Genomic DNA, 27787 nt, shown 5'->3' on the forward strand with positions numbered 1-27787 from the left:
GGTACCTAAATACTGGTCAGTTCACTGTGTGAAGCACAGGATTTTAGTTCATGCTTTTTAAGCCACCATAGGTCATACCTCTTGCAAAGGATTGCTAGTTACTGTGCTTAACATGGCCCTTTTAGTGCCCCCACCCTTTAATCCCCTTAAAGCACTTGCACAAACCGAAGGTCCCATGGCTACTAATGGTGACACAGGTTGAGAAATATTGTGGCACTGGATTCCTTGTACTGTATGGAGGAGACAAATGCACACACCTTAAAAAAGAATTGCTGCACACTTGAACACTTCTCATGCACGTACAAAGCAACATACCATGGATGGCGTGAGGCAGAAAACCTCCCAAGACTTGAATTTTGTTTCCTTGCAGCAACCCCTGCATGACATTACGTTCAGCACCACATGAGAAGGTAATTCGTTGACCCTTTCTTTCGACGCGCCCTGCTCTTCCCATGCCAGTTTTTGCCGCCCACGGGGAGTGTTACCCACCTACCCCCAGGGGTCGGATGCGCCTCCCGGTCAGTGGTAAACATAGCTGCCAAGGTTTTAGATTGCTATGTGTGACATTTTCATAATTTCAGTGAAATTATGAGTGACATTTCAACGACTACGAGTGACACTTTCTTACTTGCAAAATCAAGCAACGGAATAAAGCAATGAAAACGAAGGAAACAAATACCATATATTACACCCATTTAAGCAACTAGAAACTCCAAGAAGATCTTTCAACTTCTGAAAAGCAACGTAAATAAAAGGGCACTAACCACTCTGTCAATGCCGCCCACCCCACTGTGATGGCATTAAAGCAGGTATATCCATGCCACCCTTTTGCGCCCCTTCTTCCCAGGCCGTGTGATTGGCAGGTGCAGACTGCAGTAAGCTCCCATGCGTCACTTTCTGCAGTGCAACACAAGGATGTGTAATTACAGGGGGCCTGCTCGCCACTGACTTAATCACTGGACAATTAAGAGAAAACCGTAAAACTACGCAGCTGAGGATTAGCCTAATGCACAAAAGATGAAAACATGTCCTTATCAACCTTCCACCTGCATGTGCCGAGTAGGCCCGGGAAGCAGGCTCTGGCCATGAGGGCTGCAGGCACAACCCCAAACAAGCCCGAACAATGACGCATTCCTAGAACTGTGCCTGGAATAAAAGCACCTGACCGTTTAACAGTTTAATTTCTACTCCTGCGTATCAATGGTTCAGGACGTAACGTTTGAAACTCGTTTGCAGTGAAAGACTTGGGCGGGTCTCCAGAGGTCATTATCTGCAAATGGGGTCAAGCAGCAAAAAAACACACAATCACAAAACCTTAAGAGAGGCCTCAGGAAATGAGAACTTCACTGCAGATAAACTCACAAGAAAACTCAATCTGTACTACGGCGGTCAATAAGGGCTGCCTGCCAGGGCTGGTGCGAGCATTAGGCAGAGCTACGAGCAGAGGCCATGATTGCAGCCGGAAACTAGTAGCAAGCCGCTCAAACTCCGGCGGCTCTGGCTCCAGGATGTGATGACATCCCCTGAGGCATCACACCACATACAACCTAAATGGGCCCGGCTCGTGATATCAGGCGGCAGGCTGTCTGACTCAGAGCAGCGCAGCACCACGGGAATCACCTGAGACCGATACATTGCAGATAGCTCAGTGCCAAGCATAACAAGCCTGCAAGAGCAGGCGCACAAGCCACGGTCGTGATGCCATTACCAGTTGCCACACGCCAGTTAAGGCAGCGCTTCAGCTTAGACACTATGTAGAATGCATCGATGATACGCGTGACAATGCATTTCAGTGCGGTGATGTGGAGCACCACACTGAAATGTGTTAGCGTCACACCTGATGCGTGATACTTGGCAGGACTGGGTAAAAACCTGTGACCATGAGGTCAAACACAGGCCCCTACAGTGCCACCAGACCCGGCTCAAATATAGATGGCAGGAGTGCCCTTCTAGTAAGTCTTCAAAAATATTTACTTAGTTCCAGTTAAACTTTCCAACACTCTCCCCAATGCTTTATGACCAGTAGAAAACCGCGAACACTTCTGCGTTTTGATTCCTGAAAGTGTTGGGCCGTTTTTTTACTGGTGATTTTCCAGATATTACCAGACCTGCAGCACGCCCAAATACATTCATGCAGTCCCCCACACCGTGCAAAACTCCTACACAGTGTTGTGTTTACCCGTTCAAAAATGCCACTATTTTCAAACGTGGGGCACTTTCGTAGCTATCTGTTTCGGCTGGACCTATTGTGTCCCTGTCCTACCCTAGCGTCGGCAGCATTGTGTTCCTGGCGGCTTCTGATTAATCACCAGTGTATTTATAAGTCGTAAACAGCACGGTCTGTCACAAGTTACTGGAACTACAGGCAGAAAAGTGGTCAAGCGGAATTTGAACATGACCGTAGCTCTCAAACTACTCGGCTACATGCGTGAGTAGCTAAGCCAAGCAAGACATTTTTCGTTGCATGCCGGGATTAGTAGTTCGGTTTGTAAGCTATTGTACAACCAGGAATGCAGTACCTAAAATCTAAATATAATTTCTTCACTGAACGAGCAATTCCCACGTGCAGCCGAGAAACTTGAAAGCTCTGGTGACTCAAACACCAGGTTATTGTCAGCCCTTGGTTCCAGTAACATTTGAAAGCCACATAATAGCTTCCGGTTGACGATTTGATCGACGGCCTGTAAAACCAGTATCTATGTAAACTGAAGTTCCACTTTCATGTCAAATTAGTGGTGTCAGTTGAACCCCTCCCTTCTTTGAGGGCGTGGGAGCTGCTATTCGCGTGACCTCTTCTTTGTGCTACCGTAGTTTACTCATACGCATAGAAAGACTCCAGAAAACTAGATCATGGAAAACCCTTAAAGGTTCTGTCTCTCTCCTTCTGCATACCGAGGCTGAGTGGTCTCATCAGTTTGATTATCTTGAATGCTAGAACCAAAGAACGGATTATCTCTTGCTTAAGAACCATACACTTTCCACATCTTGTGTGTCTAATTATTGCTTTCATGTTTCAGGGTGGACCCCACCCATCCCCGCTCTTCACCCCAAGAACTTCGCTCCAGTTCCTTCTCCCTGTACATATTCTTAGGCAGGCCACACACTACATTCTCACGCAGTGGAAGTCCACGTTCAAACTTCTACACCCCTCCCTCCTTTATGATTGACACACACCTCATCCTTCCAAAAAACGTATGTTTTTTGATTATAAATGAATGCTATTCAAATAATGTCATCAAGACACCTATATCCTCATACTATCTGGGTTGACAATAATTGTATCATCCTGTTGCTTCTGACCGGGTTTATTTTCACAGGTGCATTCTTTTGCCAGTTTGCATGTGTCTATCTTTCTCCTCAGCAGCCTCATTCAGAAAACAATTTCAGGAATCTACACCGAAGGTGTATAACCTTGCAGTTATTCATGTTTCTGGATTATTCTCAGAGTATGTCAGGTTTCCTGGCGTAATCCTAGATAAAAAAGATCAATTCAGACATGGGACCTCGTAGAAGCGATTCCTTGTACGGAAATGTGCATAGTGTGCATCGGGAGACTTCACATTTCACTGAGGCAACTTTTGACTCATAACATCTTGAGCTTGGCCTCTTTTGCATACTCCTCATCATAGAAAGTGCACATTCCACTGTGTCCTGATACAGTTGCTCTGAGACTGCTTACTCATGCCTTACCAGGGTTGGTCAGTAGGGTATCTTGCAGAACCCTTGTTTACCCGCTACTGATCAGTTACTGACATCTTGTCATCATCCATAAGGCGCTCCCTTCCGTTGGACCTTACACAAAAAGACAACCATTGCCTGAACATTTTTTATCAGCAACAGCCTCTCCAATGGGAGACTTCATTGGATTTAGTTTCAAATTGAAAAACTAGGTGCAAAATCTACCTAGCACAAATCAGAATTGTGATGATTCTATCATGAGTTTTACACTTGACATATATACGGTGGAAGAGGTAAACTTGAAGTGAATAAAGATATATGTACATTTGTGAACAACTATAGAAAAGGTGCGCTTGAGGAGGAAATGTTATATTAACATATTTAATAAAGCGCTTGGCTGCCCCAGCAATTGGTAGTCCCAGCGCTTTAAAGTCTGCATAGATTCTGATTTGAGTGAAAATGATCTCGCAGGGAAGGGACAATGAAATCACGAAGGCCATAAGAACTCTGTTCGGGCAAAGGCGAACTTAAATTAAGAAACTTTGCATACTCTAAAATTTGCAACAAAAGACTTTGCACTTCTGTACTCCCAGTGTGAATTCACTGCAGTGAGTGCCCCTCAATTTGCTGTCAAGGCAGTGAGGGCCACTTCCAGAGTGATGTAGCGAGGGCCGCTCCCAGTGTGATGTCACTGCAGCGAGGGCAGCTCAGAGTGTGATGTCGCTGCAGCGAGGGCAGCTCCCAGTGTGATGTCACTGCAGTGAGGGCCGCTCCCAGTGTGATGTCACTGCAGAGGGCCACTCCCAGTGTGAAGTCACTGCAGCGAGGGCTGATCCCAGTGTGAAGTCACTGCAGTGAGGGCCGCCCCAAGTGTGCTGTCACTGCAGCGAGGGCCGATCCCAGTGTGATGTCACTGCAGTGAGTGTCACTCCCAGTGTGATGTCACTACAGCAAGGTCCGCTCCCAGTGTGATGTACTGATTCACTAGAGCTGCAAATGTAATGGGCTCACACCCACGAGCCGGTACCAGACATTAACCAGTTTTTAACAGGCCATGGGATGCTGCTCAGAATGTTGATAACAAATTGCAGTTAGGCCAATCCCAGATCAGGGTTTAACAAGCATTTGCAATGCAATAGGTCTCGCATTAAAGTTTAAGCTATTGGCATTGAATTCATTTGCATTGTACTTATAGACCATGTTTCCTTTTACCTTCTAGATTCCCCCTGAAGAAGTGCATCCTTGCACGAAATGCATCGGGGACGATTTTTGAATGTATAAACCAACAAAAACATTGAAACTTTGATCATATGACTAGAATATGATTATGGAAATATTGAATTAGGATCAACAAACTACCATGATGATGAAAATATGTTGAAATAAACCTAACAACAGTTTTGTTCAAACATTGGATTCAGAACTTCATTAAACATATTCACGCACCAAGGTGCCTATCAGAGTGCCCAGGATTTGTCCTTACCCCCTGTAAGGCTCCCACTGCTTTCATATCTAACGCACCTTTTTGGACCTGGAAGGTGACCTCCTGCGCACCTATCTAATAGATTACCTAAATTACCCAGTTTAATTGTATTTACCTTGGAGTGCAGCGGCCCTCATATACTGTTTTCATTTCCTCCCGGTCCAAACCGCTTGCACCCACGGACCATGTCTTATGCTGACATCGCTGGAATAACCACAAACAAAGCGGATACCTTTGAATTTAATACCAACGACACTGATCGCATATATGCACTAATACAGGAGCCAGATTACATATCCTCCAATACTGGATCTGCACAAGCTAATATCCGACAACTTTTATACACTGCTAAAAGGGAAATCAATCAAAGACTGCACGCTTCAACCCTAATTAGATACCACCGGGTACAACGCATCCCCAGAGGCTTGCGAATACCATTGAAATCAACATTGTGCAAAAACAATCCCCGATTCACAGAGAAGTGGTACGGGATACTGAACAAGTGCTCTCTCGATCTAATACTGCTCATAGTCGAAGAACTATCCAAACTATTAGAAGAACTTGATAACGAAGTTAAACAACTAAAACACGATCTAAGCACAAAACTTACCTCAGAGGAACTTGCCTCAACATTGGAGGACATTAACAGCCAATTGGACAAATACGTGAAAGAAATAAATGAGAGGAAAATAAGAAAATTCAAACGAGATACAGTTGACTATAAACTGGGAGAAGTTTATAATTGGGCTGAAATCTACGCGTCCAGGAGACAAAACCGCGCACAAACTAACAGATCAACTGACGGAGATACCTCATCATCTGAGGACACCTCAAGAACAGGACCTAACAGAGGCCAACCAAGACCAAGACCCAGCGCATCTGACCGCACAAGACCAGACCAACCGTCAACTTCAGGTTCATCAAGTGACCCCAGGAACCTTACAGACATTACACCCTCTTCTTTTTTAGAAGTTGGCCAAGCATCAACCACAGACCCAGGAGGTCCCGCAGGACCCACAGACTTACCACCGGCGAAATCCACCAGGAGTCACAGAATTTAGTAATAAATATCTCACAAACTCCACTTACCAACATGCAACAACAAGTACTCCAGAAAGGCATGAATTTTGTACCGACATACCACACCAACGAATTTGATACCACTATCGCTTTCTACAAGTTCATGAGAACCCTGCGCCTAAAACACTTTTTCACCAACGTGTGTCCCCCACAAACTGCTCAAGAATCCAACACCCTAATGGGACTAAGACCAAAAAGTTCCTTTATCCCACCTACAAGTCACAAAGTGTTGGACACGTTTGAAATAGCAGTACAACAGGACATTCACACCATCTTCAAAACTTCTCCAAAACATCGCTCTAACTTATCTACCAATGAATTTCAAGCACTACGACAACTTTCTTCCAATTGTAACATGAAAATTTGTAAAGCAGACAAAGGAGGAGCACTAGTAGCTTTAGACACCTGCTACTACAATCAAAATCTTGACGTACATTTGAACAACCCTGATCTGTATATGCTCTTGAATACTGATCCCACCCACGAATACAAACAGGTTGTGATCACTATCGTCACCAAAGCTGTTTCAACTGGAACCATCACAGAAAAAGACAAAAGATTCCTTGTCAAAGAACATCCTCAGATACCATACATTTATCTGGTCCCCAAAATCCATAAGCACGCCACTAAGCCACCTTTTAGACCTATAGTGAGCACATGTGACTCTATCCATGAACCAACTGGCAAATACATTGATAAACATTTGCAGAAATCCGTGACAAACATGCCCACTTACATACAGGATACTACAGATTTTTTAATCAAGCTTCAAAACATCAACATTCCACCTAACCAACCCGTGATCCTGTGTACCATTGATGTCAACTCCCTCTATACATCTATACCTCACAACTTGGGATTAGAAGCATTAGAAACTGCCCTGGTACAAAGCCAAAAACCTATGGACCTACAAGTTTTCATCATGGAACTCATGCAATATACATTACACCACAGTTACTTCAAAGCTTCCACCGGCCAATTCTACCAACAACTATCAGGAGTCGCCATGGGCAATTGCGCGGCTCCTGCGTATGCAAATCTGTTTATGCACTCATTCGAGACCAAACATATATTGAACCATCAAATGTGGCAACCACATATACATGCGTACTATCGATACATCGATGATATTTTCCTAGTTTGGATAGGGAATGAGAATCAACTTCACCAAGCTATCAGTGACTTAAACCAAGTGGACAACCGTATTCAATTTACCTACAGTTTTGATTCTAAATCTATATCTTTCCTTGATGTACAAATTACACTATCTAATAACGAATTTGTAACTTCAATACACACCAAAGCTACCGACCGGAACAACTACCTGCATTATAAGAGTTTCCACCAACCCAGCCTGAAACGACATCTGCCATACTCGCAACTCTTGCGGGCCAAAAGGATTGCATCTACACCAGAGAACTATGACCTTAACAGTAGTACAATCATCACAAAATTCAGGCAAAGAGGTTATCCGGATGATCTTACAGAATCAGCTAAAACCAGAGTTTTGAATAAACCCAGACAAGAACTATTAAAACCCAGAGAAAAGCCTACAGAATCAGACACCCGTGTTGTATTTGTCTCCAAATATGCGACACAATCTACAAAAATAAAACAATCTATTCGCAAGCACTGGCAAATGCTACAATTTGAAACAGACTTCAACAAAATATTTGACCAACCACCAATCTTTGCACACCAACGCTCTAAAAATATTGCGTCCATGCTAAAACAATCTTCCACCAAAGAACAAATGACCTACAAGGGTACCATACCATGCTACAACTGTGGTAACTGCAGCAGTATCATACCAGGAAATTGTGTATCTCACCCCACTCAAGGGACGCCCATACGACTTCGAGTCAATGCCACCTGCGACTCCACAAACGTGGTATACATGTTGAAATGCCCGTGTGGCCTTCCATACGTTGGTAAAACCGAACGGAAAATCAAAGTAAGACTGACGGAGCACCGCAGTAACATACGCACTAAAAATCTCAAATCCTGCGTAGCAGCTCACTTTATTCAACATGGCCACAACCCCAGCCAAATTCGCTTCCTCATCCTGGAAGTGGTGGAGAAATATCCACATATAGACAATAACAAAAACCTGTTACGTCGTGAACTGTACTGGATACACCGCCTTCTGGCTATGCACCCTAAAGGACTAAATGATAGATTGGAATATAGTTGTTACCTTTAGGGGATGATTGTACATCCAGATTACTCTACCTGTACTTTACATTGCTAACTTCATTGCTTATTTGATTGATTCCCTATATGTATGTTAACCTTGCCCTTTATAGGTTCTAGATTCCACTGTCGTTTTACAGTCCCTTGTTATTATCTCTTCCGCTGTCACATACCTTAATTCCACCTGTGTACTTTTATTCTAATGTGCTTATCTTTTTTACTTGATGCATGTTTTTTCTCCCTGTGTTCTGATATCGCATTTTCATGTATAAATTTCACCATTTCTCTTCACTTTTAATTTCTATTCTATAAATAGTTTATTAACCATTCCACTCTTTATTTTTAATAATGTTTTACTTTTATTCACTCTCCTTTCGGACTTTCTGCTATGTTTTCACCCTTTAGTTACATTCGCGTGGTTTACCGTCCCTGCAGCCTAGTCTGCTTTCACTTTCCATGCTCCTCGCATGCTATATCGCACTTATGCGCATGCCCGGCGTCTTCCGGGTTCACGATCACTCTTGCGGAGATTCCCTGGATTATGTAGAATGCCGGTTTTTCTTCCCATACCTGGTAAGACTGCACACTTGTTCCTAATGGTTTTCTTACCGTTTTTCACAATGCCTTTTCCGTTCACAGGTCATTATTCACTTTAGAGCACCGCCGTTTTTTTCTAAGCCCACACGCACACCTCGGGTTGAATCTTTAGGATCTTTTTTCTTCTTCATTTTATTTCAGTGCACTCCCACTCTTCCTAACCATATGTCATTCTTCATTGCTCGTGTTTCCTCCCACAGACTGGTGATGACCCCACACCCCGATATTATTGCTAAATAAACCCGGATTTCACCCCTCCTTTTTTACTCATTCACCATTAATGCATGGTGTGTATTCCAGACTCCTGTATCAGCGCACTACATAGTGTTTCCTTTTACCTTCTAGATTCCCCCTGAAGAAGTGCATCCTTGCACGAAATGCATCGGGGACGATTTTTGAATGTATAAACCAACAAAAACATTGAAACTTTGATCATATGACTAGAATATGATTATGGAAATATTGAATTAGGATCAACAAACTACCATGATGATGAAAATATGTTGAAATAAACCTAACAACAGTTTTGTTCAAGCATTGGATTCAGAACTTCATTAAACATATTCACGCACCAAGGTGCCTATCAGAGTGCCCAGGATTTGTCCTTACCCCCTGTAAGGCTCCCACTGCTTTCAGTCTCTTTTACTGCCAGCCTTGCTCATCGTAAGCAAGGACTATACGTTCAAAGTGCGTGTTTATGCACTGATTGCAGGTTTTAAAAACAAATGAATAAAAGGCATTGCCATTTACAATGCTAATAGCTCAAACTTTAATAATGCGAGACCTATTGCATTGTAAATGCTTATTGATTTTGCTGGTGCTAAGAAACTAAGGGTGGGCAAAAGCAGCCCTTGTCCAGATAGATCATCCAGTGCATAAAACATGGTGTTCCTTGCCCAGGAAGGAGACGCCCAAGATTCTTCGAATCCATACTACCAGAGCCAATGTTGCCACAATGACAAAGATGAGGGGTGTTTTGGCGTTGAACAGGTGGCCACATGGGCGCATATCCATACCTTTACCAGGCACTACTGCCTCTAATTTCAGATCCACAGGGAGAGCCATTTCACCTGCTCTGTTCTGAACGACGACCACACATGAAGTCCATTGCACCCTCTGCCTTTTGCACGTTACTGCTTTGATATCTATTCAAAAAGTGAGGAATCTGTAATTAGAAGTATATAAATACTGTTACTGAAAATAAGTAACTCTCTCTTTGTGGTGGGCCATTTATGCAGTAGAACGCTGCACTATTTTCGTTTCCAACAGAGTGGTAATGACAGCACCATTCTTCATCCATCCAAGAGATAATTTAGGATTTTGATATCACCCAGAGTAATACTCTGCCGGCTTTCTTTCCTAATCCTTCAACACCTGCAGAACATGCAGAACATTTTCTAGATCTCAGAAGGGTTCTTTGTTTCTATATAGGTAAGACAAGGGATAAGAGGAAGACAAATTAAATATCATGGTAAGATTAGACAAGGCATGGCTACATCCAAGTAATCCAAAGCTAGATGGATAGTATCCTGTTAGCAAACAAACCCCTACCTACCCTACTTAGGCTCATTTTCTCTGAGAAAAAGCAGCTACTACAGCTTGGATCAGACACATATCAATAGATGATATATGCAAAGCAGCTACATGGAAATCAGAACACAAATTTACAAGACATTATTGCATGGATTCCAAAACACAGGTATGATAGAATAGGTCAGAAAACTCGGGAGAAAACTCTCTCAATAGAGAATCTCTTTCATTGTATCATTCCAAGAACACTTGCAATTGTTTTTTTCTCTCCATATTTTCTTCCTGCTGCCCAACAGCTGCTTTCTGAAGTAAGACTTTAGCTTGCTATTCTAATTCAGCGTATATACTATCAATGAAGACCAGCCGATGCGGATGAAAAAGTTACTTATTTATAGTCCTAGGTCTGCTTCACAAGAGTTTCATTAAAGCCTTAAACAACCTCACTACCTACCTGGCGTGATAACTTTGGACAATGGAAATCAAGTAAGAAATATAAAACTCTTTTACCTAAGTTTCTGTTAAAAAAAACTGTCTCTTTGAGGTAAATGCCAGTAGAGTGTATTGTGGGTAGAGGACCATCTTGGACTCGTAAAGAGACAGAATATTTTTCATCATAATTTCTCTGGAAAAAGAAATTGGAGCTCCGATAGGCTGTAACAAGGTGTGATTCCTCAAGACAGACGGACATTGGCACCTTGTGGTTTTTAAATGATCATTAAATCTATGAGAAGTTCTCCGGAGTCCACGTAGGTAGCACAGAATTCTTCTAGTGTTTATGACCATTAATGAAGAACTTGCAATGCAGAATCTGCAGTTAGAAGTATCCATCAGAATTAATGGTGTAGCTCTTTGACCTCCTGTGTCCATGTTTACCTTACTTTTTCACAAGGTTTAAGTTGGTTTTTTGAGCTTGCCCATGGTGTTAATTACATATGAATTTCAATACTAGAGTTTCACAGGTTATGACATTTAACTTGAGATTATGGGACCCCTAGGCCATCCTGCACCACACCTGTAACACCTGAGAGCCTAAGGAAGCCCCCCTTTCATACACAACCATCTTTGTGAAGAGAGGGGAGAGAAGAGTGACTCTGCCTGACACGACCGGAGGACTGACTCAGGATCTAGTTTGCTGGTAACACTCACTTAATCTTGGGTACATTTCTAAATACCTGACCAGATTTCCACCTTTGTCTCCTTGTGACCAACACATCACCTACATTTACATCCTGTCAAAAAACATTAGTTGAGATAAACTGTTGATAGATGTATGTGTGAGTCAGGGTTAAGGAAGCAAGGACTGTGTGAATTGTGTTTCAGAATACCTGACTGGGTGCACATCTGGTGCCTCAGTTTCCCTGCTGTCCTTTGCTGATGTGTAGGCAGACTCTGTAGGGGTTCTAGTATTATACACTCTCCTGAGATCATGACCCTAACGCCCCCTCCATCTTGCCACCTTTTGAATCTTGATTGCTAAGCTGCATTTAACATCTTTGGAGAAGGAGTACAGGTAGAGTGCTCACAGGATACAAGCCTCTTGTATCTTCTTCCCTGTTTAAGTCTGGAGGGGGACTAGAGACTGGTATGCAAAAGCACCTAGAGGTGGAGTAATTTATACTCCTGGACGTTTTGCTTAAGATTCGTATATCATAATTCATTCATACTGTACTCCATGCACATTGTATTGAGGGAAATGTTAATGAGTTTGGCTCATTTTCTCTTCCCAGGTGCTACCTTTTTTGGTCCGGATGATGACCTGGATTGAAAATAATGGTTATTAGGGTTGAAGCGTTGACAAATATGCAAGAGGAGTGGTTTTAATCAGGATCGGTCAACCTATACTCTGATTTCGAGATGTGTCATTGAATTGTACATTCAGGTCAGGCCCTAGCTTTGTATATATGCAGTGTATATAGGACTTGCGCACCTTAAATCACTTATTTACCATCACTGCGTTGTTTCTTTGAGCACCTTGTTTGCTGTAGACCAGGACCTATACGACTGAGACAGACAACTATGGATCCCGGATTCGTATACACCAAGCTGGATAGCTCACTCAAGAATTTTATCTTTGGACTTGATCTGCTTGTTGAAAGTCAGAATCTCTCTGAGCGGGGCATGGCAGCAGACTAGATGTAAATGTAAATGTACAGGAATTTATATAGCGCAAATCACCGAGCAGTTTCTAAGCGCTTGCTTAGGGAATCCATCCTGGTATTCCCCTGTGAGATAACCCCGGCAGGGTATCCGCAAGGTGAAAGCCAGGTATTCCGCCGTGAGGGGCCGTTGTGGAGATTAAGCAAGCTATTGCCCAGAGTCGCAGAGTGTGAACCCGTGAATCGAGTAGGCACCGTAGCGAGAATTGTCGAGTCCATGGACATTTTAGGACTCAAGACCCCGCCGAGCCGGGAATTGAACCCTGGTCCCGAGCGGACCTCTGCTTCCAGGTCTGCCTCCTCTAACCAGTGAGCCACACTTCTCCACTCATCTAGATCTGGAAATGTCTCACCTAAGTCAGAGAGTTCTTGAGTGAGGTCCTGTTGAAGCTGTCCATTTTGGCAGGAAAAGCTCAGAGTGGCAAAAGTATTTTCATCGGTTGCATACTTTCGGGAACCTGTGCCTGGTCAAGACTTTTACCTTGGGACTCTCCAGCAGGACAAGGCAGCAGGCTGAAACCAAAAAGAAATTCATGGGGTCAGATACCCTTTTGCAGAAGGGCTGCTGAAATGGATTTGCTGCGGACAAAAATCCTCCAAGCAGATGAACCAGTTTCTTTAGCTCGGCGAAGCTTCTACTTTGTCCTTTTTTGGCAGTGCTTCACTTAAGGCTTACAGGCTTTAGTGGGACTCTTAGGGCTTAAGGGCTTGGTTTAGTACAAGCCTAATACAAGGTCCAGAGAAGATCCAGCTATGACAGAGCAACCGATCATCCAGGAAAGTGTTCTTTCAGTTTGTTGTGGCCCTGTAGCCACACAGGAGGTCGACCCACTAAACTTTGTCCTGGGTACAAAAGGGAGCAGAACCAGTCCTCAAGGGCTTATCTCAGGTTACAGCAGGCAGGTGTGGAAATCGAAAACTATTTCTGTTAGCATAAAGCTGAGGCCATCTGGTTTGTGGCATCCATTTTGTTAGCGATGTAATTCTTCTGTCTTCACTGTTGCTTGCCTTTCTATTTTGATTGTGTCATCAACTTTAGTTAACTCCTTCTGTACTGAGCCAAAGCAATGCATGCGTTGAGCAAAGGCCTGCAGCTGATGAAATGCACTTGGTCCAAGATGTAACTGTCGACTATTTGTGGCTGCTGTAAGCAGTTCTGTTTCCCCTCCCACTTTGATGACTAAGTGGTCTTCCATCTGCCCATGTTTGTCAGTAGTTATTCTTGTGTATGCTTGTACCTTCTATTTGTAACTACATGCTTACTCTGCAACAAACTCTGTATATAAGCACCATGGTCTGTGTATTCAATGTACTACCTCCTGGAAAAGTTGAGGGTGTTGTATGGACGTAGTCCCACTCATGAGTGATTAATAAACTTCTTATTTGAATTCAGTGCCGATCTCTATTTTGTTGGTCTACGGACCCGTCGACAGAGAAGGGTGACCCCTGCACTGTTGTGTTCATTAAAAAGCACATTTCGACACAGGGACCTGTCCTATTCTGGCCCTCGCAGGGCAAGAAAGTATTCTGAGGAGGATTCCATATTTATGGTTTCCACTAGCCTGTGGGCTGGAGTAACTCTGGTCTTCGTCCTAACAAGTGATGTAAAGTTCTCCAGGGGTTACCCAACCCACTTTTTCAGCAGTTCCTACTTGCCCTGCTACAAACAATCCCATAGTGCACCTCACTGAAATTCCAAGATGGGGACCCCATCTTCTCTTGTGAAGGCCCTTTGTGTCCACCCAGAGATGTGGCCTGGGAAATTAGTTGCCCCCTCCTTTGTGGTTCTTCAAAACTGGTTCTGGGGGTAGCTTCCCTTCTGCTGGGGTGGGAGCCAGCCTCAATGTGGGAACAAATGTTTGGCTTCCCCTAGTTCTCACCTAACATTTACTTATGAAAGGACATGCCCGTTACAAGTTAATGAACAAAGTTACTGGGTCCAACTTAACTGGTCTTCATGCATTGTAAACAAAATAACATCCCAACACTCATGCCATTGTTTCTGCTCTGGGAGCAGCTTTCACAACTTATTAAGGTTAAGCAGTGGCAGACCAGCAGTTAGTAGGCTAGTGCTAATTAGGCACTGGAGGTTCAGGCAGGTAAAAGGTAATTTTCTAAAAAAAAAACAATTTGAATACATATTAGAAATAGGCTTTGAACACCTTTTTTATATATGTCCTATCAAACGTTTCAGAATAAAGTTTATATTCTGCACTTTGACATTTTCTAGGATTCAGCCACAGCCCTCCCAGTAAAAGTAGTTTTTGGCTAGTCACTGGAGGAAAATGTAAACTTTCAATTTACAAATGTTACATTTTTATATATCACACGCCCTACCGTGTGTAAAAGAGTATTTATGGGGTGATTTATTAATATTTAATAGCAGGGTGGTGACCGATTAATATTTAAAAGCAGGGTAGCCCGCCTGTCAAAAAGGGTTATTTTGACAAGCGTAACATCGGATTTTTAGGCTTCTGCAGTCAGGCTACCAGAACAGGTCTGAAACCATGTTTTATAGGCTAACCCTGGGTGCTGCAGGCCAAATATGGAAGTTAACTTCCAGGCCCGGAGTGCATTTTCTACACCACATACTAAGGACGTATAGCCAAGTTAATCAAGGATACGTCAATTTACACATGTCAAAAGAAGAGTACAGGGACTTTACTCCTGTTTAGTAGGGGTAAAGTGCACAGAGGTCTAAGTCAGACTAAAACAGGGTCCAGAAAATGGCAAAGAAATTGAAGGATCTCTGCATGCCTGTCTTTTGCTAATCGTTGCACCTGGCTAGACTCAAATAATTCACCTTGACTGGAAATATATATTATCGCATGCCTGTACGATGCCCTCCTGTCACTCTGGGACAAATACCAAGACAACCTACCATCACTGCTGTAACCAGTGTATGCCTTTGGTTATTCCTTTGTCACAAATGTGTGGATTCCCCAGAGACCTACTCAATCAGACAATAATGTAAATTGCTTTCATTCTCTCTCTCTTACCTCAACCCACCACAATAAGTCTTGGCTTAGTAAGCGAAGACATGAGCTCCACTTGATAGGCATGACACCAAAGTGCTCCCCACATAGAAGAGCGTGCAATTCAACACTCTTCTAAGCAAGCATTCTCACATGGTATAGCATGTTACCTCTCTACTCTTCTGCACCTCATAAGGCGTATTAAGCATATCTAAATGCAACTACAATGTAATATGTAAGATAAAAAACTCACATTTATATGTCCATAAGATATTTATATTTACTTCTAAAAACTACATCAAAGCAGCATGATGCTTTTCAAAGATGAGACTTTTTCACACTGATAGTTTGAAAACCAACCAAGGTGGCCGGCCCATGGATTGTTAAAATGACAGAAGGCTACATGCAACTAACAGCTGGGACCCCAAATCTGAGGGATAAACAAACACAGCCAATTCATCTGAACCTCTGCCATATTACAGTCAAGTGAAAACACAAAAGTAATGAACCACAAATAATGTAAACACCAATAAATACTAACGGATGAACTCACCACTCACCAAAGTATAGGCATTATTTTATATATATTTATTTAGTCTAAGAATTCTTTTTTTAGTTTTTTTGAAAATATTCTTTGTGTACAAATATATCTTTTTTCCTTTTATAACATAGTTCTGAATCGAATTGCTTATAATACATAGACATTAAAAACCATTAGTAAACAAACATGGGACACAACAAGTGATTTATGCAATATGGCAAGGTAGGTCACAACGCGCGTTTCGGCTGGCTAGCCTTCTTCAGGTGGCCATATATTGCACTAAAATAGGTTGCAATCAATCAATCAAAAACCACTTTATTCGATTTTGATAAAAATCATAAAAGCATACTACAGCTATTAGGTTGCAAGAAAGGCTACACGTCCTTTTAAACTTGGATTTAGAAATGACAAAGCTTAGTAGCGGGCTTTATGATAGTCCCGTATTGTTCAGCGCAGATTCAAAGGTGCACAAATAAATGCTTAGATGTATTCCTAATTAGCTCCATTTCCTGGTTGGAGATACGCCGTCACGCACCCCGACGAGAGCCATAGCTGGCCGCATTCAACTGAAGTTACGAATACAAGAATAATAAGCTGCCCTTGACCCCTGACTCTCGGAGGAACGTCTTATGAGCTAATTAGGAATACATCTAAGCATTTATTTGTGCACCTTTGAATCTGCGCTGAACAGCCGATCCTGTCCACTATGACCTCGCTGAATATCCGACCCAGTTAACTAGTTATAATACGGGACTATCATAAAGCCCGCTACTAAGCTTTTTCAAAAACATCTACAAGGAAACTGTCATCTTATCAAACTATGCAACATCATGTCGATGGAACTCCAACCTTTAAGATATCATTTCTAAATCCAAGTTTAAAAGGACGTGTAGCCTTTCTTGCAACCTATTTTAGTGCAATATATGGCCACCTGAAGAAGGCTAGCCAGCCGAAACTCGCGTTGTGACCTACCTTTCCATATTGCATAAATCACTTGTTGTGTCCCATGTTTGTTTACAAATGGTTTTTAATGTCTATGTATTATAAGCAATTCGATTCAGAACTGTTATAAAAGGAAAAAAGATATATTTGTACACAAAGAATATTTTCAAAAAAACTAAAAAAAGAATTCTTAGACTAAATAAATATATATAAAATAATGCCTATACTTTGGTGAGTGGCGAGTTCATCCGTTAGTATTTATTGGTGTTTATATTATTTGTGGTTCATTACTTTTGTGTTTTCACTTGACTATAGACCTTTACCAAACAGTTTAGTTTCCCTATGTATAGCAAGTGTATCACCTTTGTTTATAGGGGTCCCCTTCTTTCCAAATTCATCTGCCATATTACAGACAGAAAGGTAAAGCAGGGCAAGAGTATGTAAAAAAAGACAGATGCTAGAGAGGTACATACCTGAGGGCACCTAGTGGGTGTGCGCACAGGAAGTTGTAGTAGCAGATGTCCTGGTTCCCAGTCACATTCACAACCTGGAGGAGGGTAAAAATACAATCAGCCCCAGATCAGAATCTTACAAGAGTGATGACTGCTGGGAATTTGGAATCTGAGTTTCCAGAGAGTGCTGCAGACTGGCGCAAAAAGCAATTAGACGTTAATAATAAAATATGTAGAGAGTCACAGTTTAGCTCCCAAACAACCAAAGGTAAATTTACAATGGAAATGGACTCTAAACACTTTTTGCAGGAAAGAGTCTCTGACTTACAGTACTACTGAAAAACTACTTGAGACACTTAACTAAATAGTAATGGAAACCACCTTCCTGTGCCATTAGTCAGAGACAGCTCCTTTAAAGGAGACTATATTCTGAGACCATTCATGACTGGCACCTCAGATCAGTGATGGGTTCCTCAGAAGTGCTTGGGGGACAATCTACAGTCTCAGCATCTCATACTTGAATGGAATAATTTATATTTCTTCCTGTACCAGAAAAATGTCCCTTTTTAACAACAATGGGGTTTCCATGCCATTGCTGCTTAGTATGTGCCTCTAGTCCCATTTGATCTTCCTATTTTGTCACTTACAAGAAGAACAAAACATTTTACTTCAAAATATTGCTGATTGCACAGCCTCACTACCTGGGTCAGAAACAAATATGTGAAAAGTCACAAAAAGATAATCAGCTTCACTGGTCATGAGTACCAGAAAGAAAAAAATCTGTGTGCACCAAGCCAGCGGTTTACATACGTTGAAAACCCCAACATTGTGACTAGAAATGTCTGACTAGAAGAGGAGAGGTGCTAGATGGGCAGTAGTCACTTTGGGAAATTTGACGGTGGAGGACTTTTTCCAAGTGTTTGGACATAACTTCTATCCTCAAAGAAAGCTCACAGATGAGCAAGCTTCTTTGGAAAGTTACTTTTTGTGGTGGTGTAGTAACTATTGCCAGGATGTAAAGTACACGCCGATTTGGGCCTTCCTCTGTTACAAATCTAGTGCAATGTTGAAAGGATTTTGGCAGGTGTGTTTACTCTCTGGTGATCTCACATGACGTGCTCCAAAGAGGGAGGATAGGACTTTCACCGGACTGCATGTTTTATGAAGGTATATGTATATACAACCAGAAGCTTGCATACCTTTAGATACATTATAATAAATGCATGATACGTGGAAAAAGAGCTGATCTCAACTGCCCCTTCCCCATCTCAACCCTCTTACCGTCTGGTATGTAATCACCAACTGGATGACTGGGAGTGCGTAGAAAACAGCAATTGTGGCAATATTCCTGAAAGAAAACACTTTGTGTGATGGAGGTTCTCCAAAATCTAAACAGTAATGCATTTAAAGGAAACCTGCAAACATCCTAAACAAGCTTTACAATATATATCTCATGTGCGTCTGAGCTTAGGCAGTTTAGGATGGGGATAAAACAAGAAAGGATGACTGAACACTGCCAGACAGATGTTAAGGGTGCATGTATTGCAACCAGGATGCTCTAGGTCTACTTTCACATCTGAAATCCCCATAACCCCCAAACAACGTTAACTCCATCCCTGGCTGCTAACTCACCAGAAGTAGATTTGGTACTTCTTCCTCATGACTCTCTTGTCCTTTCGAGCCAAGTCAGCCACACACAAGTATTTCTGGAAGAAAACCAGTGTGTTATATTAAATCAATGCACATAGAGGCTTGCACCACAATCCATACAAAGTCTGAAAAACACAACACTGCGTGGTTACTTAGCAGAAGAAAAATAATCTGAAGTAAATGAGAAAATTAAGAAAAAGCCTCATTCTGAACTCTGGGCAAAGGCAGTGAAAAACGTGAGAGATAAAAAGCATAGGTATACCACAGAAGGCAGCAAGAAAGAAGATACAATTAAGAGGCCAAGTTTCACAGCACCGACATGGAGAGATATGGTCCCAACACCTGGAGCATTAATTATCCTGACAATCTCTCCAAAAGTACCATAAAAACGTTCAAACTTAAACAATTTCCTGAACAACTAATAGCAGACACCTACCTCAGCGCAGACAAGGGTAGTCTAAAGACTGATTTCATCTTCTACACAAAACGTCCAGCACAGTGGAGAACTCTTATCTCTCTTCATCTACAAGTAACTAACACAAACAAAATTCATATGGAACCAAACTCACAAGTGCCCCCTCCCACACCTTCAAAGGGAGGTCGTCATTTCCAAATTTAGGATGGGAACATACTAATTTAAGGAACGAACCAACACCTCACCACCTTTGACCGCCATTTTATGACACTTATTTCTCTTATCGTGCAACACAACCCAGCACCAACTCCCTTGCAAGATCACACGGTTACAATACCTTACAACTATGCCCCCCTATGAGCTCTAAAGGCTACACAGTAACCCTGACCACCATCTTAGACTTAAACAAGGACAGAGCAGGCCCCATTCCTAGGTTTTCCACAGAGCTCCCCCTAGTCTCTTTGAACACAAACATGATCTACAGCATGGAACCCACCCAGCCAAAACAAACACATCACACCTCTAACCCCAACAAACAAGATTTCGCCATGAATATTATTCAGCTGCACTAGAACTATCGACTGCCCCCATTCCCCGAACTACTAAACATAACCCTTAACATAGAAAATAAAATCGACACCCTTGCAGAAGAAATCTCACACATTAAAAAGGAACTTCGGACCCAGATCAAATTATTTTCCAAAGCGGACTCTATGACAGAGAAGGAGTCTCCCTATAAAAGTTCTTAAGAGTAATAACAGATAAACCTACTGGACCTCTATCCCTTTGGTCACTCATCTCACAGAGCCCTTAACCCCCTATACCCATCTGAAGCAAAATAACTTACCAAAACTTACTGCACTAAAGCATCCCATAAGAACCCCAGGCCTTTATTTAGTATTCCAGTAATCTTCGGCTCAAACAGAATCTCTCAAACAAGCACAGTGCCCAAACCCCTACCATCCAAACTGTTTGTCTTGAACTGTAGATCAATACTTAAGCATGCAACTGAAATAGCTGAAACCATACTAACAAAGGACATTACCATTACATTCCTCATTGAAACTTGGCTCAATGAACACTCAACCCCCATACATGACATGGTCACACCACCTGGTTATTCCATTATACGACAGGATAAACTAGGAGGCACAGGAGGTGCAGGTACAGGAGGTGGTCTAGCAATCACTCAAAGATGTCACCCGGCTCAACACCTGTGAGACCACAAACTACACAAAAAGGTGAAACCCCTATCAAACTTCATACCATCTATCACCCCCTGGTGATCGCTCATTCACCATTAAAGAACTATCAGACCAAATAACACAGACTTCCCTAAATGACACCAATTACGTGTTCTTCGGCGGCATCAATCTTCACTGGAATGACACAGATAACACCACATTCCGTAAGTTAAGAAAGTTACTGGAAATCAAAGACTTCAAACAACTCAGCAAAGAACAGACCCACAACAGCGGTGCTCCTCTAGGTGCGAATATTATGAGATGCCAGCTTATCTCTCTTAGATAAGTCACGCTCATCGACTGGTCGGATCACCATCTCATACACTCCAACCTAAAGGCTGACCCCAGAACTTACCAAGCCATTTCTATTAAACATGCACACTGGACATGGAACATCCCAAAATGTCCCTATTGACTCTGAAAGCCAAGACAACGCCCAACTTCAATCACATCCTCATCTACGCATGGTCGATGACCTACCTGACCACTGTGACTGAATGATAACAAACCTGTATCACCAAGTGTCCCGCTCAAACTCAAGAGCTCCAGAAAGATCCAGTTTAGATCCTGGTTCAATCCAGAGCTAAACACAGAGAGGAGACAACTAAGAATGGCTGAAAGACTATGGAGACAGAAGCCTACACCAACTCACCTTGCTCGACTCAGGGCTGAAAGCCTCTCCTACAAGAAACATCTTTACAGAAAAGGGTACCTACTTTTGTACTCAAATTGGCCAGAGCGAAAAACAGACCGAGAGATCCCTACAACAAATTTAAGCAACAAACTACACGCACTTCCCATTAGTAAACAATAGACACTAGTGAGCGCTGTGAAGAAATAGAGAACTTCTTTTCAGAGAAAATAGTGAAAATTGAACAATCTCTTACCCATGTCACAAGTCAGACACCTCAGCTCTCTGACGACGTACCCATCTCCATGGTAACCCCCTCTGCAGGCTCTACTTTAGACCCAAGTAACCCACAAATAAGCGAAGTCAAGAAGGTTTTTTACCTACTGAAAAACAATAGCAGTTGGTCAGAGTTCAAACTGTTGACATAAGGAGAAGTCCACAAGATGATTAGAAATTTGAAACCCACATTCAATACCCCTCCCTTCCTCCATAGTACAGAACCTTAACCATATCATCTCGCCATTTTTTACCAAAATCATCAATGCTTCTCTCTTGTAGGACTGAGTTCCGGACTCCGTTCAACTGGGCCAAGTCACACCCATTCTCAATAAACCTAGTGCAGATCCTTATGACATCAACAACGTCAGACTGGCCACCAACCTTCCTTTCCTAGCTAAGGCTTTGGAAAAATGCGTATTGATTCAACTCAACCAACACATTGACTTTCAACCTTCACGACACCTTCCAATCAGGATTCAGAAAAGGCTGTAGCACAGAAATTGCTATGATTAATATATCACACGACATTCTCAGATCTCTAGATGAAGGAGACTTGCTTCTTAATCCTACTTGATCTATCGGCGGCAGTTGACACAGTCAGCCGCCAAGCTTTACTTGAGACCCTCAAGAATCGCACAGACATCAACTAAACAGTCCTGAGATGGCTTATGTGCTAACTACAAGACCGCTCTCAACAAATAAAAATCAGAAGTTGTCTTTCACAACCTGCACCATTCCACAAGAATTCATCCTCGCTCCAGCCTTATTTAACAACCTCATGGAATGCCACACAATTATTCTGAACCAAGCAGGTGTAAAATATCACCTACATGCTGACAACACACAACTTTACTACAAAACATCTTCCTACAGTGACATTTGCCATATAAATACCACACTAAACAAGATACAAACCTCTCTTAGCACCATTCACCTAAAACTGAGCCCCTATACACTTATCCCCCAATGACAAGCCTTTACCAATCCAAAAATAGCTCAACAGCATGGATGCTCTTAACTGTTCTCTCACACTCTCCAACTCTGTGAAGTCCCCGGGAATGATCCTAGACAAAAACATGTCAAGGAAAGAACACATCAACAACTCAGCCAAAGGGACACTCTACACCCTAAAACAACTGAGGAAAATCAAACCGTTTATCCCACCTGAAGACCTAAAGACTGTAGTACAATCACTAGTTCTCTCGAAACTCGACAACACCATAATTATTGGGACCCCTAAAAGCCACCTCACGCCCCTGAGAACAACTCTCAGTGCAGCCACCAGACTACTCACAGGTACCAAAGGATTTGAACACTTCTCACCCGCTCTCAAGAGTCTCAATTGGCACCCCATAGAAGGAAGATGCATCTTCAAGACAGCCTGCATCACTCAATAAGTCCTTCACCCCCTAAATATTTTGTAAAACAAAACTATCAAGAGTGGGTAGAAGTTTGGCCCTTAGATGCTTCAACTCTCTCCTTCCCATCACTCAAACTAGGTAATACTCCCTGGATTTGGAACTCACTTCCCATAGATCTCCGTTGTATCCCTTTTATACTTTCTTCAAACGGAACCGCAAATCATTATTGCTGAACAAATACTACATCATGCTCCCATGAGCCCGCCACACCAACATGATCATTGACATGGCCTCTTGGACCAGCGTCTAATCTGTCACTAATGACACAGATGAGAATAATGTTGTACTTATGATACCTTCTAACTTACATATATAATGTCACTTTTTTCTTTCTTTTGGATAGACTATACCAACCATGAATTTTTGTATTAATGCTATGATCTCTGTTCCCATGCACTGTAAAGCACTCTGATACCGCCAGGTCAAGCCAGTGCTTTGTAAAACTCTTAATAAATACATAAATTAAGAGTCTAGGACAGATGTCTGTTTGCCAAAAAGAGGGATGTGTGTAAGAACAGAAAAGATTTAGGTAGAATGCGAGAAGCAGCATGAACAAGAATTAGGAGAAGAAAGAAAGTAACCAAAAGCTGAGTGCCTATAAGGGAAAATGCTACGGCTGATAAGAGGAAGAATGGGTAAAATCAGGTGCAACACTGGGTAGGGATTCCTGGAGCAACACAGTGATGAACAATTCATCAGTGTTTAAAGGGACAACATTTACCTTGGTTCTGATGACATTTTTGTCAGATTCGATGTCAACTAGTGTGTCATAGTCATCCTCTTCCACAGAGCTCAGAGACTCCAGGCGAGGTCGACTGGCAAGATTCTCGAGGGAACGATCTAGGGGACACGAGGAAAAAATAGATGAGAGGTCAACAGTTAATGCTGCCATGCAACAAAAAAATTAAGAGGCTCACCAACAAGATAAACTCTCACACTGCAGGCAGATCACCCATGGGTGAAGTTATGGCACTAATGCCAAATCTCAGCAGAACACTCATACGTGAGCAGAGGCCAGACCAATGCTGCAATGGTCTGCTAACAGGAACGGCCATTTTCACACATCATTGAAACTGACATCCCACCAGTTTCTATTTTCAAACATCCCATGTGATGATGCTTTCAACTCTCTACAAGATCAGGACTGTTCAGTTTTGCATACTCTAGATTGTCTTTGCTAGGAAAAGTGGCACTACACATTAAAGTATTTATGTAATCAAGTTGTCCTGTTAAATTACTTGAAATTCTAGGCAAACCTCTTGCAAACTCAAAAGCAGTGAACTGATGGTCTGGTGGTAGCTGCAACCTGTATTAACTAAGTTAAAGAAACCATAAGATATTCTGAATCTGTACAACTTGACACTGATTACAGCCAAGCACACCATTTAAAACGGGCAATGGCCATCTCTTGCCACTTCCTTCGCCAAAATCCCCCATCAAGTTTCTGTCTTAACAAAATACAGATCAGCCAGGGGCATCACCATCAATACATTAGATTCCGTTAGGGACTTGGCCGAACAGAGTTGCAGATGGCGCCATATGAGGAATCCACCTACAAGACACACACAGACCAACAGATATCTTTAGGGCAGGTGCATTCAAAAAGTCACCAAGCTTAAGGCATGTGACTGGTTACACTCTGGTCCAAATAACTCTCCACCTATGTAACAGCTTCACAGCCTGCATCTAGGTCTGTTATTAGCACAGTAGTAAAAACACACAAAAGGTAAGGCAGCTACATTTCTTTCGAACCTCACCCCAAAGGGAATTCCAGCTGTAGGAACACAGGCTCCAAAGATTATAGACAGAAAGGCCTCACACACATTTTCGTGGCAAGCTTCATCATCGGCCAGTCCCTCCCACCGTGTAAGGACAGTGCCAACACTGTCTCAAACTTATTGACAGGATCGTATTCTTCCATTCAGTAAGGTTAGTGTGAGAAGTTGACCTGGCATATGATGTCCATTATTCTAGTGGGGCACCTTGCACCAGTCCAAACGACCCTTATTGATGGTAGGTTTAGACAACCTTTATAGAAAGCTATCCTAGTGGTAGCTGTGGAGAGCAGCCTTCAGGCTAAGTCTCGAAGGAAAGTAAAGCAGCTTGTTTTACCTGTCTATAATCTCTTGAATGACCACACCAGGTATATATATAAAATATATGTATTTATTCTAAAAACAACCCCTCTAGTCTCTTTATGAGGCTAGAGGCAAAAGTACAATACAAGAACCTAAATAGCACACAGTAAATACCACAGTATACGTTTTGCCCTAGGGGGTATAAGTACCGCTCTCAACACAGAGACCAGGCCTAGAGCCTGTAGAACCGCTGAGGTAACCAGGAACCTCCCAAGGTAGGGACGCAGGAGATCCACAGGGGACGTGTGCAGTGTCTAAACACAGCCGCAAATCACCATTGACTTTTATGGAGAATGTTTAATTTACAGTTTTAAAGTTTAAGAACACTTAGGAGTGGACTATGGTAAAAGCCTTTCAGTACTGGACACTTCGAGAGTCAAGACCCACGGGAGCACCGAAGTACTAGTGTTACCTCACCCAGAGAAGCCGGGTGCATAGGTGTCTTTTTGTGTCGGGTTTTTTCGTCGATTCCAAAGGAGAGCTGCAAAGAAGTGCTGCAGGCGTCCAGGTGAAGAGTGTCCGGATGGATCCAAGGGAGGATCGGAGATCTGAAGAACCTGAAAGCAGAGGGAACAGAGTCTGGGTCACTAGCCAGTGACCAGGATGGCGACAATAAGGTGCCAGCCGATGTCAGGGGCTTTCAAGAGAAGTAGGTGAAGATTGACTCTTCAGCCACGAGGTCCAGGAGGCGTCGACGAGGACCAGGAGCTGGATTCGAGCTGTCCCACGTCAGATGTCGAGTCCTGCAGCGTCGGTATCCGGATTGGACCCAACAAGCCTTGGCAACAGCAACCTATGCAAGATGACAAGATTGGCTTCGATGCAGACCAATAAGGTCTGAGGGACTCACCCTTTGGAGGGGAGTCAGCACGTCTGGCGCTACCAGGAAAGCCCGAGAAACAAAGGATTGTCCTTCTTGGGGACCCACCAGTCGACGGACTAGGGATCGCGAAGGCGCCTTGAGCAGAAATGGTGAAAGCGGGCCCACGGAACACTCGTGGAGTATAGGCCCACAATCTTCGAGGCAAAAGGTGCTCAGGGCTTGGACTACAAGTAGCCCAATGCACAACTTCAGGAAAGCTCGGGAAGTCGATGCACTAGCAAATGTGCAGGATGTCCAGGAGTTCCGGTCCCATGTCTCTCGTGATAGTTACAGGTCTCAGCTTTGCTGGGGACTCGTGTCAGCCTCGGAGATGTCTGGAAGTCCGTGTCCTGTGTCGCAGATTCTTCGGGATCCATCCGGAGCCTTGAAAATGCAGACTGGCAAGGTGCTTCTTTGGTGCCTGTTTGAACAGGGGAGTCACTCCTTGACCCCAAAGGAGATTTCTTCCGTCTTCCAGTCGATTGGAATGTCAAAGATCCAAGATTTCTGTATCAGAATTAAGACTAGAACAGGATTTTAAAGGAAGTTATGTCAGTGAACCGTTATTTGCACACACACGAGCCAGAAATTTGGGAGAACTTCTGAAACAACCAACGGATAACATTACCAAATCCACTTATCGAGGAACCACCCCATGTTCAAATTGCAATAACTGCCACAATATAATGAGAGGTAATGTTATTACACACCCAATGAAAGGACACAACATACATTTGAAAGTCAATGCCACATGCGATACCACGAACATCATATATATTTTAAAGTGCCCATGCGGATCAATATATGTGGGACATACAGAAAGAAAATTAAAGGTTCGAATGAACGAACACAAGAGCAACATTAGAACGGGGGCAATGAAATCCACGGTGGCAGTACATTTCCAGGAGGCAAAACACCACATCAGCCAATTACGGGCATGTGTGTTGGAAGAAGTGATGAAAAAAGAACGAACTGACAACAAAAAGAATTTACTAAAAAGAGAAAATCATTGGATTTATCATTTAAATTCCCTTAAACCATTTGTACTTAATGATAGGGTTGAATTCACATGTTATTTATAGAACGACAACAGTAATCGACAGATAGCATTGTCACATGCATGAAGAGTCATATGGATAATTTTATCATGGTAGCGAAGCGGGGGTCAGATTGCTACACAGTGTTAACATAGCGCACAGTCAGGTCAATAAAGTTTCCATTGTAAAAAAACACCCGATTTCACACACAAGCTGCGACGCATGCGCGCAATTCCGTTTTGATCTAAAACCGCGAGAGTACGGCATTCGCTTGAAATGCTGTAAGAGAGAAACAGGAAGGAGAGGAAGATACTCGGAGGTAAGCGCGGTCAACATCACGAAGCGTAGGAAGTTAGATAGGGCAAATAACCTCATGCAACAGAGAGTAAGGTATTCAAATACACTAGCAGCGGTTTCGGCCAGCGCAAATAGATGCACGACATTTGTAAAAAAACAGCGAGAGTTCCACACATTAACTAATAA

General features: G+C 42.7%; 1 protein-coding gene across 2 annotated transcripts in view; it reads right to left on the minus strand.

Moving 5' to 3' along the window:
* SIDT2 (SID1 transmembrane family member 2) overlaps positions 1-27787 on the minus strand; it is a 292970-nt gene that overhangs the window by 100925 nt on the left and 164258 nt on the right. For both annotated transcript variants that reach the window (XM_086957049.1, XM_086957048.1), the window contains 4 exons: positions 23989-24107; positions 19260-19333; positions 18909-18975; positions 17649-17722 (listed from right to left, as the gene is read on the minus strand). In XM_086957049.1, coding sequence (XP_086813175.1) covers positions 17649-17722; positions 18909-18975; positions 19260-19333; positions 23989-24107 — 334 coding nt within the window. The remainder of the gene's footprint in view (positions 1-17648; positions 17723-18908; positions 18976-19259; positions 19334-23988; positions 24108-27787) is intronic.

Source organism: Lissotriton vulgaris, chromosome 2_1 (assembly GCF_964263255.1).
Source record: "Lissotriton vulgaris chromosome 2_1, aLisVul1.2, whole genome shotgun sequence".
Classification (NCBI taxonomy): domain Eukaryota; kingdom Metazoa; phylum Chordata; class Amphibia; order Caudata; family Salamandridae; genus Lissotriton; species Lissotriton vulgaris.